Source organism: Penicillium alfredii (genome assembly GCF_028826965.1).
Source record: "Penicillium alfredii strain IBT 34128 chromosome Unknown utg000010l_segment0_segment0, whole genome shotgun sequence".
NCBI classification, from domain to species: Eukaryota; Fungi; Ascomycota; class Eurotiomycetes; order Eurotiales; family Aspergillaceae; genus Penicillium; species Penicillium alfredii.
This window is the reverse complement of record NW_026622707.1, coordinates 380,169-396,330: the sequence shown is the minus strand read 5'-3', so window position 1 is coordinate 396,330 and position 16,162 is coordinate 380,169. Positions and strand designations below refer to the sequence as shown.

The window sequence follows — 16,162 nt, the reverse complement described above, 5'->3', positions numbered from 1 at the left end:
AACTGTCTAAATGGCTACTGGTATATACAGCCACAGGACAGGTCCTTTACAGCCCCTTGGCCTGCTTCGCCTCGGCGAGGGCCTCTTTGAGCGCCGCCAGGGCGTTCTCAATGTCCTTGCGGTTGGAGTCCGTAACACTAACTCCCATGTGACCGAAACGGATGTACTTAGTCGCGATCTCCTTGTGCAGACCAGCAGCGAAAATCACACCGCGCTTCAGGAGACCGGGCAGCACGTCCGGCGGGGCCAGGCCCTGCGGCAGGTACATGGCGGTCATGCCGTGGGCCTGGCACTCGGGGCGGGAGGCCAGCTGCGACAGGCCGATCTCGGCAACGGCGGCCTTGACGCGGTCCGAAGCCTGCGTGTGGACGGCGAAGCGCTCGGCCATGGGCCGGGCGGTGATCTGGGTCAGGGTGGTGTGCAGGGCGTGCACGAGCTGGGTGGGCGGGGTGGCAAAGTAGGAGGGCTTGTGGTTCTCGTAGTTTTGCATAATGGGCAGCCAGTTGGCAATCGACGCGTAGTACGACCCCGGCGGCGTCTGGCGGGACTGTGCCCGCTGGATCGCCCGTCCCGAGCACATCACAATGCTCAGCCCCGGCGGGCAGCCGATGGCCTTCTGGCTGGCCGTCACGACGGCGTCCAGGTCCCACTCGTCAAAGGCGATCTCCTCCGATCCGACACTGCACACGCCGTCGACAATGACCAGAGTCTCGGGACTGACTCGGCGCACCAGCTGTGCCACTCCCTTGACGTCACTGAGCACCCCGGTCGAGGTGTCGACGTGCGTGAGAGTGACCACCTTGTACGGCTTCTGCTTCAGTGCCTGTTCCACCTCCTCCAGCGATGGCCGCTCGCCAATCGGCGCCCGCAGCTGCGTCACCTGGGCACCGTATGTCTCCAGACACGCGCCGAAGGAGTCTCCGAAGTAGCCGGTGTTGAGCACCAGAGCGTTCTCGCCCCTCTCAATCAGGTTCGCCGAAACCAGATCCCAGCCCAGGGTCCCGCTACCCGAGATCACGAACGGCTGCGCGGAGGGGTTGGTCGACTGGAAGAGCTTCCGCACGAGAGCCAGAGTCTCGCCGAAGACCTTGACAAAACCAGGAGCCACATGGCTCTCGCTAGAGAAGCAATGAATGGTTAGTTCGAATGATAAGCCAGTGTTTTTGGGGGGGGGGGGGGGGGGGGGGGCAACAGGCACACTCACGCGTAGTGGGACATGGACTGCAACACGGCATCGTCGAACTCGATGGGGCCCGGGATCAACAGAGTATTGTGAGGCGTTTGGGTCGACATGGTGGATGGAGGGGTAGTTGGGGAAGGAGAAACAGAGCGATCGATGGGTTTATATTCGACGTCGTCGGGAGCCAGCGAGTTTCTCTCGGTCGAGTAGGGGGTGTTAAGCTCCGGCAACGGCAGGCGCTGATCCAGGTGTCTGGAGATCAGGCTCAGGCGTTGCGTCGTCGACTTGGGCGCCAGCTTTTCCGATTCGCGGGGGCAGCCGCGGGGGTCTTCGGGTCGAAGGGGGATGGCCTGTGAAATTCCCGAGGGAAACTGCTGGTCTCGGGGATCGCCGCCGAAGGGTGGTTGAGCGTTGCAATTGGCGTGGGCGAGATGTGGGAATTGTCAAGGCCAAGAAGTCCAGAAGGTCAAGAATATCAAGTTATTTATGAAGCTTCAATTCCTTTGATTCCTTCGATCCCCCAACATTTTTTTCTTCCCGCGCGGAGACTCAGGGCGGCCGGGCCCTACCGACTGCGCGACTCCATAGACCCACGATGCTCCCTCAAGTAGATGTTAGTTCTATAATTGAATCTGGGGTGTTTCATTTTGTGATCAATGGGATTCATGTAATCAAATTGATCTGTATATTCTCTGCCTAAAGATCAAGTGCCATCACGGGAACTAGATTCGTTCCAAGGTGATTTTGGCTTGGTGTAAAGCCATCTACTATGCCGATTCCCTAACCAAATTGTGTGTCTCTCCAGCTTGCCCTTGCAAATGTAGCTTCTTGCTCAACCCCAAGTATATCCCAACCATTGCCCCGATTCAGTCTGGAGTTGGCGCTATATTCGTCGTGGTGATCCACAGCCTCCCCGGCACGGCGACCTCCGCATGGAAAGCTTCGATGGCTTTGGAGTCTCTCCAGACTGGATTATCCCAACCGACGGACATTCGGACGAGAACTTCGGTCTGGTGAGCCAATGTCCATGAATGACGAAGATCGAGGGATGCAACGCCTGAGGATACCAGGAATGTACTAACCAGATTCAGACAGAACCTAGGGCTTAGGGCAAAGCGGTGAGCTTCCCCGCGAAGCTCCAGTCTGTCGTTGCCAGGCTGAAGCCAATCGTCGCGATTCTTCTCTGCTGTTTGACCTCTCTGGAATGGGCCATTGAACTGCTGCTGCCCCACCCCCACATTCAGGATGACCGCTCGTCTGGTCCTGGTCATCGGTGACCTGTTCATCCCCGACCGCGCTCCAGTGAGTCGTTCCATCAGCTCGCCGCGATAGCCGCTAACCTCTCGTCTGTAGGACCTTCCCGCCAAGGTACATCGCTCCTTGCTTCGTCAGTTGCTTTTGGTGGTGTTCGGCAGGCTGACCCGTGTGATCTCGAATAGTTCCGGAAACTCCTGACCCCCGGCAAGATTGGCCAGATTCTTTGTCTTGGAAACCTGACAGATCGTGAAACCTATGAATTTCTCCGCCAGATCGCCCCTGACCTACAAATGGTCAAGGGTGACTACGATGTCGACTCCCCCAATCTACCCTTGTCCAAGATCGTGAACCATGGCAGCCTGCGCATTGGCTTCACCCACGGCCACACTATTATCCCACCTGGCGATGCTGATTCTCTGTTGATCGCTGCCCGTCAAATGGATGTTGATATCCTGCTCTGGGGTGGTACCCATCGCTTCGAGGCCTTTGAGATGGAAGGCCGCTTCTTTATCAACCCAGGCAGTGCAACGGGGGCCATGAGCTCAGGATACTCAGCAGAAGGTGAAGAGCCCATCCCGAGCTTTTGCCTAATGGATGTGAGTGGGCGCTTAATTGTCGCTGGTCTATCGAGTGTGAGCTAACTGGTCCGAAAACAGATCCAAGGCGATGTGCTGGTGCTTTATGTCTATCAACTCAAGACCGATTCCAATGGGGTTGAGAATGTGGCGGTTGAGAAGGTTTCCTTCCGCAAGAACCATGCTCCAGCCGCGTAACTTTGATTTGCTGATCTCTTTCTGCCATACCTGCTTCACTCCGTGTATATAGTTTCCTCCGACACCCGCATGATCCTGCTTGTTTTCCATTGCTTTCTTTCCTCTCATGTTTTTGAGCTTGGATTTTCTGCTTTCTCAATTTGATCCCCGATACCTTAAGCTCTTGTTCGGCGCCAGTTCCATAGATCATCCAATCGAACTATTCTGTGCATGTCTTTTTTTTTGGGTCCAATACCACTGTTTAATACTTTATTCATAGCTATCCCAAGCCATTTGTCTCTATATCCATTATATCCTTCTACTGTGGGCAGGGCAACGTTGGCCTCTTGTACATTCGTCCTCCAATTGTTGCATACTGCCCACGCTAGTCCCGAAATGGCAAGCCAGGCGGTACCCATTTGCGATGATCGCACCTCGTCTCTTCTCCACCCAAAAAAGGTCCTGACTGCCTGGATCTTTCCGTTTGATTTTTAATTCTCTGTTGGATACAATTTCGGGTTCTCTGTCGTCTTCATTCTGGTATATTTTATCTCCTGGCCGGCAGCTCCAACCCTTGTGCGTGCGTTTAACCGGGCCCGTCGAGAGCTTGAGCTCCTTCCCCTCATCGCTTTGTACGCCATTTGTGACATTGGAACACTTGAACGACCCCCATATCTCTCTGTCTCTTCATCATGGCGACTGAAGAGCATCAGATCAAAGATGAGCAACTTCCCCCTCAGGAAGAGGGCGGGGATGACGAGGTACGTGACTGGTGACGCGCTGCTGGAAATCCATGCAGGACAACACCCTCTCAGTCGCTTTTCTGGTCATACGGCATTGCTAACATGCCCCTTCTTAATATAGGAGGAAATTGCAGCAATGAAGCGACGAGTGGCCGAGATGGAATCCGAGGCGGCCAAGCTGCGCGAGATGCAGGCCACCCTCGACCAGCAGTCAGACAGCCTCCAAGAGAACAAAGAAGACATCGATGCCCGCAGCATATTTGTGGGCAATGTAGACTATGGTGCATCACCTGAGGAGATCCAAGCACACTTCCAAAGCTGCGGGTCTATCAACCGTGTCACAATTCTGTTGGACAAGTTTTCTGGCCAGCCCAAGGGGTGGGTTTTTCAGAGACCAAAAGTGATAGTTCTTGTTTTGCTAACTTTGTTGTTATAGCTATGCTTATGTCGAATTTGCCGAGCCCAGCCTCGTGGCCCAGGCATTAGTGCTGAATGAGAGTGTGTTCCGCGGTCGCAACCTCAAGGTTTGTTGCGCTTTATATCCAAATATTCCGGGGACCTCGATACTGACACTGGCTTTTCTAGGTTGTCCCGAAGCGCACCAACCTGCCTGGAATGACCCGTGGCCGGGGACGGGGTGGCTTCCGTGGCCGCGGCCGGGGCTTCCCTCCACGCGGCTACCGTGGTGGCTACCGAGGCCGGGGACGTGGCTATGCACCGTACTAAACGCCTGGACCGGAGCTCACTCACCATGCGCCGGAGCTCTCATCTCCGCATTTCTTCTAATGTGCTGCCTTTCCAATTTTCAAACCAATTTCTCTACGTATGGCTTCTGGAGTTGGGGCGGGTATAGGATGTACAATAACCAGCCCAGAGAGCAAAATTGAGGATGTAATCATCTTGTCAACCTAGGTAATGAGTCAGGCGCCCCAGTTGCGCCCAGTCTTTTTTTTTTTTTTTTTTTTCCAATTCAGACATACAAAATACACTTGATATCGAATCTGGTTGCCTAATCGGGGCATGGATAAGAACTACACTAGAGAGAGAAAAAAGAGGACCATTCAAGGTCAATTACCGTACAATTTCTTACTTAGGTACTTATAGTACTATGATTACTATAATTATCCTCCCGATCTCACGCCCTCGCCACCCGTCCACACCCGGTGAAATCACCAAGACAAAATAAAATAAAATAAGATAAAAATTAGAAAAACGTCTTACAAAGTGGAAAAGTGTGGCTTGAGCCAATTTACCTGCGAGAATGACATGTCGCATTTTCATGAACCAAATCCATGGTGAGGCGATTGTGCTCAGCCCCGGAGGTATCGGCAGGTACCTCGTACATAGTCAATACATAGTCAGAGTACATCCATACAACCTGAATTACCTGAATCAGCCTAACCCTTCCCTTCCTCTTCCTTCTCCTCCCCCAAGCCAATCTTCGATCCATCGTCCTTCTCCGCCTCCCTTTGTCACTTCTTCAGTGACTTTTTCTTTTTCTTTTCTTTTTCCTTTCTTTTTTTTTCCCTTCACGGGTTTATTTGGTTTGGGACTCCCATACTTCCCCCGCCCTCGACAGTGGATGTGCGCGCGCTTTTCGGTCTAGGCTTGATTGATCGGCCTTTCGCACTTTCAAGGTGTGCTGTGAAGCAATCCGAGCATCATGGCATCGAACCTGCCAGGGTAAGTGCCGGTGACTCCGACCGCAACCATGCCCTCCATTCCAACGGATTTCAACGGCTAACATGCCACCGCCGACTTGCAGCCAGCCAAATCTTCGGGTCACGAGTGAGAATCCCTCGAATCGTCTACAATTCAGCGAAAGACTGCGGGGTCTTCTTCTTGGACACGAGACTAACCTCAATAAATAGTTATCGCGGCAGACGGCCTCTACAAACGCGATGTCTTCCGTACGTGGTTCCATGCTGGGAGGGATGTCATTTCGGGGCCGAGCGGGGTCGACTAACGTCTGTCCTAGGATTCCCCGATCCATTCGCGGTGGCCACCGTCGGAGGCGAGCAGACACATACGACCTCGGTGATCAAAAAGACTCTCAATCCCTATTGGAATGAACCGTTTGATTTGTACGTGATGGTTTGGGTTTTCCTCGAGGTGGTGATTGTGTTAACCGGTTTGGGGGCTACAGGAAAGTCAACGAAGACAGCATTCTCGCGATCCAAATTTTCGACCAGAAGAAATTCAAGAAGAAGGATCAAGGCTTTCTCGGGGTCATCAATGTGCGAATCGGAGATGTGGTTGATCTTCAGATGGGTGGTGATGGTACGTTTGCCTTGCGGGAGAGATGGTTAGACGTCTACTGACCGCAACGGGTGTCCAACAGAAATGCTCACCCGTGACCTAAAAAAATCGAACGACAACCTCGTCGTGCATGGCAAATTGATTATCAACCTCTGCACGAATCTCAGCGCCCCACATCCGAATCACCAGAACGGTCTACACCGCCAACACGCCCAGTCATCGACTTCCAGCGGACTCGTCCCACAAGTCCAAGTCCCTACGTCGCAGCCGCAGTCTGGCCCCGGGCAGGTTGATATGTCCCCCGCCGCCGCATCAAGTTCGTCTCTCACCCAGCGCAATTCAGCCGTCCCGGCCGCCGCCCAGCCGGTCGCGAATGGTGCTGTCGCTCCTGGGGCTGCTGCCGCTGCCGCTCGTGCCAACCTGAGCTCGTTTGAAGATAACCAGGGTCGACTGCCTGCTGGCTGGGAGCGACGAGAGGATAATCTGGGGCGGACATACTATGTGGACCATAATACACGAACCACCACGTGGTCACGACCGTCCGCCAACTACAACGAACAAACTCAGCGTTCTCAGCGTGAAGCCAACATGCAGCTGGAGCGTCGAGCTCATCAGAGCCGAATGCTTCCTGAAGACCGGACGGGGACAAGTTCCCCGAACCCCCCAGATGCCCAGCAGCCAAGTACACCGCCGTCCGGCTCCGGAACTGGGACCCAGCCAAATGCCAATGCCAATGCCAATGCTGTCTCTATGATGGCGACGGGAGCCACCACTGCAGGCACTGGGGAGCTTCCACCTGGATGGGAACAACGAACGACACCCGAAGGACGGCCGTATTTTGTCGACCACAACACGCGGACGACAACCTGGGTCGACCCTCGTCGACAGCAGTACATCCGGATGTATGGACAGGGTCAAAATGCCGGCGCGAACAACACCACGATCCAACAGCAACCTGTTTCCCAACTGGGTCCATTGCCAAGCGGCTGGGAGATGCGTCTGACCAACACTGCTCGAGTGTATTTCGTGGACCACAACACGAAGACGACCACATGGGATGATCCGCGATTGCCGTCATCTCTGGACCAGGGTGTACCGCAATACAAGCGTGACTTCCGCCGCAAGTTGATCTACTTCCGATCGCAGCCCGCTCTGCGGATCATGTCCGGGCAGTGCCATGTCAAGGTTCGCCGCAATAACATCTTTGAGGACTCGTACGCCGAGATCATGCGGCAGAGCGCGTCCGATCTCAAGAAGCGCTTGATGATCAAGTTTGATGGCGAAGACGGTCTTGATTACGGTGGTCTTTCGCGGTATGCTTTCCCCTCGCCTACCAACATTCAACGTTCTCCATGCTAATGATGCTCAGTGAATTCTTCTTCCTCCTTTCCCACGAAATGTTCAATCCCTTCTATTGTCTCTTCGAATACTCCGCCCACGATAATTATACCTTGCAGATTAATCCCCACTCTGGGGTCAACCCGGAGCATCTCAATTACTTCAAGTTCATTGGCCGTGTCGTTGGTCTGGCCATCTTCCATCGTCGTTTCCTGGACTCGTTCTTCATCGGGGCCTTCTACAAGATGATGTTGCGCAAGAAGGTCACTCTCCAAGATATGGAGGGTGTGGATGAAGACTTGCATCGAAACCTGGCGTGGACCTTGTAAGTTATGTCTTTAGCTTTTCTGACTGTATCTCACTGACATTACCTCCAGGGATAATGATATTGAGGGGATTGTGGAACTCACCTTTTCTGTTGACGATGAGAAGTTTGGCGAGCGTCGCACTATTGATTTGATACCCGGTGGCCGGGATATGCCCGTCACCAACGAGAACAAGGCACAATATATTGAGTAAGCGCACAAAGTCTCGAATTTACTGGTTAACCCGCTGACTTTGAATTAGGTTGGTCACGGAGTGGAAGATTGTCAAGCGGGTCGAGGAGCAGTTCAACGCGTTCATGTCTGGGTTCAACGAGCTGATTCCACCGGATCTCGTCAATGTCTTTGACGAGCGGGAGCTCGAATTACTTATTGGCGGTATTGCCGACATCGACGTGGACGACTGGAAGAAGCACACCGATTACCGCGGCTACCAGGAGCAGGACGAGGTCATCCAGAACTTCTGGAAGATTGTTCGCAGCTGGGACGCAGAACAAAAATCGCGTCTGCTTCAGTTCACTACCGGAACATCACGTATTCCTGTTAATGGATTCAAGGATCTGCAAGGATCTGATGGGCCGAGACGCTTTACCATTGAAAAGTCAGGTGATCCGGCTGCGCTGCCCAAGTCGCATACTTGGTATGTTCCTACCCTCTTTTAGTCGTTTGACTTTTCTAACCATCTTGCAGTTTCAATCGCCTTGATCTTCCTCCGTACAAGACGCATGATGCCCTGGAACACAAAATGTCCATTGCAGTGGAGGAAACTCTTGGATTCGGACAGGAATAGAGATGCCACCGCTGCAGCAATGCAATGCAATGCAATGCGGGATCTTTCAGCCCCGAATTTTCTTGTTTCTCCTACCTGTATGGTCCGGCACTCGTCTGTCGACTCATTTCGAATGGACATGACGATCATTCTCGGTCCATGTTTCTTTTTTGGGCTTCTTTACCCTCGCTCTCTTCAACCGAACCCTTCCTGCACTCGGTGTTTTGTACCGTGTTTCATAAACCCGGTTTTGATGTGCGAAATTCTCATACCCAGAACCTTCCCTTCTTTCCCCCCCCCCCCCATCCTTTTCACCCTCCTTTTCTTAACTCGCGAGCAAACCCTCGCATGAAATCCGGTGACATGACACGCCCCTGATCCAGTCTCTTTTATTTGCCCATGTTTTGTGTTGCTCAGTGTCATTGTTTTTGTTCCCCTGATGGCGCTGTTCATTCTGTATATAGGTATTGTCTCTGTATCATCGTGGCTGGGAACCGGTCCAGTCCAATTTTATCTTCGTTCCAGGTGGGATTCTTTCGCTTTTCAGTCGAACGCCAAGAGGAGAAAAAAAAAGGCTGGCAAACTGGATTCAGCCTAACTTTCCGTCTAACTGTAAGAGGGCAACGCTATGGGCGCGGGATACTGTTTTGAGCGGGAATTGCCTTAAGGCGCCAACATGGCTGTATACGCGGCTCGGCGATCCTTCGGATAGAGAGTCTTGCGAGAATAAGCACCTAAGCTCTAAGCCTAAGGGTAAGAAGGTGTCAATGCGAATAACAGACTCACATACTCACAAGCTAACAAGCTAACAGGCTAATAATGCCATTTCAGCCAGGTTCTATCGGATAGCATCTTGCCCCATTCGTATCCCTGACTCGGGAATATAATTTGGATCCACAACGTCCGGCGTATATACGCTAAACAATACCCACTAACCTAGGTTTACTTCTCTGGAAGTTCCCTACCTCCACAATATCTCTTTTCTGGACGTGTGCGTCCGAATAATAATGACACTGGTGCGTTGCTAACGGCCCCAGGGGCTGATCCTCAAGGGTTGTATTTGCAAGGATTAGGAGAGCGTGCTCAACACGAACTAGGCAATTGGTGGATCCTGGTCTATATTCCTGCAGGTTTTGTTAGGAACCAACACAGTCAATTACGTAGATGCTAGATAGAGAGGGTAGAGAGGAATGGGCACCAGTTAACTAAGAAGTCGAGCCGGTTCTATCTCAGCATCGAGAGCTATCTAGACTGATGGTCTACCAACCTGCCACGAATTATGCCTGTTCAAATCAGGAAGATCTTCGTGGGCCATATAACTCCTTATGTAGCTCTTACATGTAGTCCCCGAAGGATCGTATTGGCATAGAGCGATCACGAGTACATACGTAAAATCCAACACCTAACTGCCAAGGTGGCTTCCTATTTGGCTTTTTGCAAGCTATTATTCCTGCGAGCCTTGCCAAGAACCAATGCTATGAAACATATTCCAGATGGGACAGAAATGATGGGCACCAGTGAACCAAAAAAAGAAAAACAAAAGAGGATCCGACCCCTATCGCAGTATCGCGAGTCATGCAGACGGAAAGGGAAAGTCCCGCTACCTGCCATGAGTCGTTCCGGTTCCAACAATAAGAAGACCCTCCTTAGTGATAGAACGCCCTGACTCTTACTCCGAAAAAAGGGCATTTGAATGACTTTGGGGATGGGATGGGGCTGTTTTCCTTTTTTGATCCACTTGATCTACAAGGACTGCTCTGGCTGGCTTGCCAGATCCTGTGTCTGGTCTCTTTCGCGACTTCTTGAGTTCTTTTTTTCTTTCTTTCTTTTCAGCCCCCGGGGCACCGGTTGCCTGGTGTCCATTTGCCTGTCTACTTCATCTCATTTCCTCCCAGAATCAATGATCCTAGCACGATAACGAGACCATGAAACTCTTCCACCTCCTTCTCCTCCTCTCTTCAACCCTATGGCTATTATTGTTTCTCTCCATACCGATTTCGGCCTCACCTGCGCTTGAAAAACGACTGGATTTCAAAGGCAATTCCTGCAATGCGCATCGTGACCATTTAACTGATGGATATACTACATCCCGGGAAATGGGCAAAATTTCCGCCGCCGCCGTGAAAAAATATATGACCAAGCCCGATAAGGCTAAAAAGGATAGAAAGGTCAAGGCCACTAAGGATGGTCTTGAAGCATTGTTCAAAATCCATACCTATCCCGCAAACAAGGTGCAGGAGAATTTAAAGAAAATCAGAGGTGTGTTTTGTCTTTCCCGCTTTCTAGCAAGCAACCATACAAGCATACTAATTGTCTTTTTTCTTTTTTCTTTCTTACGCAGAGTACCTTCAACGAAACGCAAAAATTAATAAAGCCAATATCCAACTTTATTGCGACCCGAAAGATTGGCTCACGAAAACAGATACCAAGGGGAAAACCTGGGGCGGCAATGCTCCCCCACAAGTACGTGGATCATCTATAAACTCGCTCCCCCTATTATTATTATATTCTGTTCTACTCTAATGCATTCCGTTGTTCACAAAAAACAGGGCAAAACATACTGGTACGATAGGGTGTTCAAAGAATGGGTCAAACTCGACGACGGCTTCTGCACGGGTAAACGAGCTTTCAACACCGCCGCCCCCAGCCATGCCACCCGCGGCCAGCCGCGCGACGTTGTCACTGTCTGTAGTCTTGCGTGGCGCGATGCCGACATTCTCCCTATACTCAGCAGGCTGAAGACGAGTCTTAGGCCGGGAAAGGTATACCGTATATATGATTTGGTCAGAGGTATTGCCGGAACGCTTTTCCATGAGTTTACGCATACTTCGCCTAATTCTGGTGATGAGTATAGTACGTGGTTGCCTTTTTGAAGGTGGGGGGCGGATGGAGTGTGCCGTGGTAGTGTGCGCTAACGTTAGGGTTTTTACAGCCCTCGATCTTCCGGCCAAAGACTCCCAGGGGGGAGTTCGCCAACCAACACTTGGGCAAAGCTGTTGCTGCTTAGTGCAAATGATGCCATCAGAAATGCTGAAAGTTACGCTGCTCTTGCGGTTGGTGAGTTGGGCCTCTACTCTATGCTATTCATTATCCTATGGAAAGACTTGCCAGACTAACCTATGCTTGTGCTTTTTAGGGCTTTATCTGGTAGAATATGGATACGAAGTTAACTGGCAAACTGGTGAAGCTTGGATACCTTGTTGAGCTGGATATTTCATACTGACACTTCGCTATGGAATGTATAGTCCGTAAATGTCATGTATGTACATATTTCTAACTTTGCAGATACCAGACATCTATATTAATTTAAGCATATATCTTTTCATAGATTTAGTTAGTGTTGGATGCTATTCATTATCTTTTAAATATAAATCTAGATCCTCTAAGTAAATCTATATTCTAGTTATATGCGATTCTCCTAAAGAGTCTGAATCGCCTATAAATAAACCGTAGGTATAGAGGGCGGTACTAGACAAGATGTCTAATAGCATATTCTTTTCTTTTCTATTCCATGCCGAGTATGACTTCCGAGTGACCTATACTAGGCCTGATTAAGGTATCATTAGCTTGTTCCTTTGGGGCATTGCCCTAGTATTGACACCTAAACGGGGCTTAATATACATGGCAAGTTCTCATGCAGCTTGATACTCAATAAATGATAAAGCTCAGAACATTGGTAATTTAATTCGGTGGGATTTCTTGAACAGCATTCTTAATAGATTCGCAAATCGCTTAGGGGTTTGATACCTAAGTAAAATTAGGACTCAGAAGCCACCACTCTGCCGGCATAGCTATAGACGAGACAAGGATCAAAATTTCCGTCAAATCTGAATATACATCAATAGACCTAAAAATTTTGTATAGCGTCGGTCAACAAAAACCATTGGAAATAAGCTACCGAAATAGAGTGAGGGAGGAACGCGAGATGTCTAAATAAAATAAGAATATGATAATCTTATCCACTTTAAGAGGTGTTCGTGAGCGCGTCCCCCGGAATTATGAAAGAACCTATTTTAAACATATTCCTAATATAACGTGCTATTTATTGGTCCGCTCACATGGTAGTCTTCTACGCCCGGGCCACTTGGGCTTGCGAGACAAGGCGCAAGTGGGTCTTTCCATCGGTGCCGGTGGTGGTGAGTGGCCCGGGGACTTGCTGTAGGATCTACTGATTTGCGCGATTCATGCAAGTCTCCAGTTCAAAGACCCTACAATTTAGCTCGAAAACCCCTGTCGCGTATCCTACCTGGGCCATTCATCCCCTCTCCTCCACCATGGTTAGTATCCACGCCTGCAAGTAAAAGAATCCAGGCCTCGTTCATGGACTGAGCCTGTATACCAAGACTGTGAAGTATGATTCTTGGGCTTGGCGACTCTGGATTTTTGTGCTTGCTGTCGCGCTGGTAGACGCCATGCAGCCACAACTTGTTTCTCGAGGTGAGAATACCTACACGGACAACCAATGCGGCTGAAAAGGGAATAGAAGAGAAGAGAAGAGAAAGCTTATCTTGGCCCAGATGTGTCTCCAAGCCTGCTGTCCAGCCTGACCAACAATATCAATTCCACTGGCTCCCTGCTATCCTGTCCTGATCACTCCTGTCCATTGATGGAGTCAGCACATGCTATCTCATTGGACAAGTTCAACGAGTACGTCTCCTAGCTATATCTATCTCTATGGCCCCCAAGACAAGAAGAACACATATTGATCTACGTACCAGATCCGACAAACTCGGCGATGTCGCAAGATACCTAGCTGCAGACCACACACGCAAGCTCCTGGTGCTCGGCTTCCGCGGCAGCCGTGCCCTCATCACCTATATTGCCGACTTCGAGTGGCTCCTCACGGATTCGTCCTTCTGCAAGGAATGTAAAGTACAATCTGGATTTTGGCTATCATGGAAGGCCATTGCCAAGGGGCTGGAAGGGAAGATCGACGCCGCCCAGAAGAAGTACCCAGCTATAGACTCGTGGTGACGGGCCATAGCTTCGGCGCATCTATGGCAACCATAGGTGGCACGGCACTGCGCCATGCGGGATATAAGCTGGATATAATAGGTGTCCTTTTTATCTTTTTGTCTTTGTTTTCATGACTGAATCACGGCTCACACAAGCTGTAGTACACGTATGGTTGGCAGTAGGCAATGAGGCCTTCGCCTCATACATGGCCAAGCAAGGCTGTATCTGGTGCGTCACGCATACAAACGACCCGTTTCCCAAGGTGCCGGGGCCGGTCCTGGGATACAAACAGTCCAGCCCGGAGTATTGGATCACTAGCTGGAACAACAAGACAGTGACCGAGGCCGATATCAAGGTAATCTATGGGGTAGCTCCAAGGACGGCAATGCAGGGACCTCGAAATCGGATGGCACGGCGCATCAATGGTATCTAGGTGATATTGACTCTTGCCAATAGCGGGCCACTATACTTGGATGCAAATGAAATATTGAATCGTGGATTGCTTGGCTTCAAGGACAATGAATCTTTGAAATTTTTTTATCACACGAGACTGAAATAGAGCCCGTGCCTTGGGTTATCATTGAAGGCACTGGTTATTAGAGGAAGTTTCACTGGCATTAGCCACAGTGATCGTATCTATACTTTTTGCAATTCTTCATCGATTGTATCCCAGGCCCGGGGTAGCAAAGTCCCCATGAACCAATAGTTTTCGGCGTAGTCTTTTCCGAGCATCACAAAAACATCCTAATCGCTAAAGGATTGATCAAGCCTTTCGTTGTAGTAGGTGACCATTATCCCCAGTGGATTTTTTCTCGTTTCCGTCGCCTCGCCTTGGCATATAACGGTCTCGCTAAAGTGGACGGTCTTCAACTCGGCCTTGATCAAGTTGTTGAAAACAATGGGCAAAGCATTCGACTCGCCAAACAGCAATCTCGGAGTTCCCGTAGTATCGAGATCTCGGAAGACACTTTGTAAAAACCCAAGGGTCTGTTTCTCCGTGGCTTGTTCCGCAACATGGTTCCAATGATTGACGGCAATCGATCCTACTGGTCCATTGGCGAGTTGTGCAGATAGAGATGTGTAGGTCCCAAGTACCATATTCTGAATAAAGATGCCGCTCGATTTAAGTATTTTCGGGACTCAGAATCGTGACTAGACGAGGTTTCGGTTCAGACGATGCGATTTGTGTAATCCACGCTAAGAGCACGTCGCTGTCACTGACGAAGGGAGTATAATCAGGACTTGGGGCATTGTCGGCAATTTTTCGTTGCACTTGGTCTTTCAACACATGGGGCCACACCAGCGCGATGAGCGTGGCATCATGAAAGGAAGTGATGTGCAGAGATATCAGAGGATCATTGTTTTGGGTCAGTTCAGCAAAAGTTGGAAAGTTGGGTCGAGCAATTCACGGGCGGAAATCATCCGAAATCGGTTGAACGGATGGGCCGTCGGTCTCATGGGGGAGACGACTGGCCACCGGATGGTTTTGAATTTTCATGTCCAAAGCATCATGAGTGAAAAACACGTTCTATTGCTCAGTCGACGACTTCTGAGTATGAATCTCCAGCTTCCAGTTTTCCTGGTTCATGCTAGTTTTGCTCGCATGTTGCCATCCATGGATGTATCGAGTTTCTCTACCTTGAAGCGTAGCCACCCACCGAGCTTCTTCCAGTCCCCAATATCCAGTAGCCGTGATAGAGCTTGGTTCAATTTGTTGGCATCCAGCACATCATTAAACCGCATCATTCAGTTCACAGAACAGCGATCAGCTTTGATATCGTCCAGCGCATGGACAGGATATACGTCCTCGAGGACGACAAGAGACTGATTACCCGGACTCATTGTTGCGAAGATCAAAATGTTAAAGAGTCAAGCCATGCAGATTGTAGAGAAATCAGGGGCTTTTGTGTCTTTGGATTTAGGGTTTGGTGAGTTTCCACATCGGTGCCATTTTTCAGATCCAGGTGGACCACTGAAGCCCTCAAAGATCGGGTACGAGGGAGATCTACATTCTCAGTATGCAGATCGGCACATTCACTGTGTTTTTCCTAAGTCTGCTCAGAATCAGTTCATTAGGCATTTGTATTCGCCATACACAGCTAACGACCGCAATGGATGATGTCGTGACTAGCATCGAGATTTTCGCCATCAACATTAGATTATGCCAAGCAGAAAGAAAAGAATGAAATCTAATGAAATCTAATGAGGAAAATCATCGTAAATCAGACGAAATGCCGAGGAAAAGGATATGGTCAACTTAATTTTGTACTATATAAACTATTCATGTGCGGTATCAAGTACATACGACCACAGGGTGTGGAGAACAGGGCTTCCCGTCCGCTCAGCCGTACTTAAGCCACACGCCGGCCAGTTAGTAGTTGGGTGGGTGACCACCAGCGAATCCTGGCTGTTGTATGTTTTTTTTTTCCTCCTTTTTTTTTCTTTTCTATCATCTAGATTCGAAGAAGCTCCTCAGCTAAACATCATCTGCGACTCGCGAGAGGTTTCTTTGGGTCGCGGGCGCCTCCGTCGCAGCCTATATGCTTCATAACATGACGACGAATCTCTGTTCGTACCTCTTTCTG

The 16,162-nt window shown here is 50.2% G+C and overlaps 7 protein-coding genes across 7 annotated transcripts; 6 read left to right on the top strand and 1 right to left on the bottom strand.

Annotated features, from left to right (window-relative positions):
* Positions 1–46: 46 nt before the first annotated feature.
* Positions 47–1,530, bottom strand: NUU61_007692 (alanine--glyoxylate transaminase; the record flags this gene model as incomplete). Its single annotated transcript, XM_056658217.1, has 2 exons — positions 47–1,118; positions 1,205–1,530. Coding segments are annotated over 2 exons (1,398 nt in total), but the record flags the coding sequence as incomplete, so codon positions are not given.
* Positions 1,531–2,425: 895 nt separating this feature from the next.
* NUU61_007691 (vacuolar protein sorting-associated protein 29) lies at positions 2,426–3,210 on the top strand (the record flags this gene model as incomplete). Its single annotated transcript, XM_056658216.1, has 4 exons — positions 2,426–2,482; positions 2,534–2,548; positions 2,620–3,033; positions 3,094–3,210. 4 exons carry the CDS (start codon positions 2,426–2,428, stop codon positions 3,208–3,210), a joined length of 603 nt encoding a protein of 200 aa, XP_056508509.1.
* A 671-nt stretch (positions 3,211–3,881) lies between these two features.
* On the top strand, positions 3,882–4,658 carry NUU61_007690 (polyadenylate-binding protein; the record flags this gene model as incomplete). Its single annotated transcript, XM_056658215.1, has 4 exons — positions 3,882–3,950; positions 4,054–4,310; positions 4,369–4,456; positions 4,518–4,658. The coding sequence occupies 4 exons, from the start codon at positions 3,882–3,884 to the stop codon at positions 4,656–4,658; spliced, it is 555 nt and encodes a 184-aa protein (XP_056508508.1).
* Positions 4,659–5,595: 937 nt separating this feature from the next.
* Positions 5,596–8,642, top strand: NUU61_007689 (NEDD4 family E3 ubiquitin-protein ligase; the record flags this gene model as incomplete). Its single annotated transcript, XM_056658214.1, has 10 exons — positions 5,596–5,615; positions 5,698–5,720; positions 5,804–5,842; positions 5,911–6,016; positions 6,079–6,212; positions 6,274–7,504; positions 7,561–7,854; positions 7,907–8,044; positions 8,097–8,492; positions 8,543–8,642. 10 exons carry the CDS (start codon positions 5,596–5,598, stop codon positions 8,640–8,642), a joined length of 2,481 nt encoding a protein of 826 aa, XP_056508507.1.
* Positions 8,643–10,717: 2,075 nt separating this feature from the next.
* NUU61_007688 (uncharacterized protein) lies at positions 10,718–11,772 on the top strand (the record flags this gene model as incomplete). The annotated part of the gene is made up of 5 exons (XM_056658213.1): positions 10,718–10,880; positions 11,044–11,084; positions 11,171–11,474; positions 11,554–11,678; positions 11,758–11,772. The coding sequence occupies 5 exons, from the start codon at positions 10,718–10,720 to the stop codon at positions 11,770–11,772; spliced, it is 648 nt and encodes a 215-aa protein (XP_056508506.1).
* A 1,123-nt stretch (positions 11,773–12,895) lies between these two features.
* Positions 12,896–13,595, top strand: NUU61_007687 (uncharacterized protein; the record flags this gene model as incomplete). Its single annotated transcript, XM_056658212.1, has 3 exons — positions 12,896–12,898; positions 13,105–13,268; positions 13,340–13,595. The coding sequence occupies 3 exons, from the start codon at positions 12,896–12,898 to the stop codon at positions 13,593–13,595; spliced, it is 423 nt and encodes a 140-aa protein (XP_056508505.1).
* Positions 13,596–13,618: 23 nt separating this feature from the next.
* On the top strand, positions 13,619–14,010 carry NUU61_007686 (uncharacterized protein; the record flags this gene model as incomplete). Its single annotated transcript, XM_056658211.1, has 2 exons — positions 13,619–13,676; positions 13,739–14,010. 2 exons carry the CDS (start codon positions 13,619–13,621, stop codon positions 14,008–14,010), a joined length of 330 nt encoding a protein of 109 aa, XP_056508504.1.
* Positions 14,011–16,162: the final 2,152 nt, after the last annotated feature.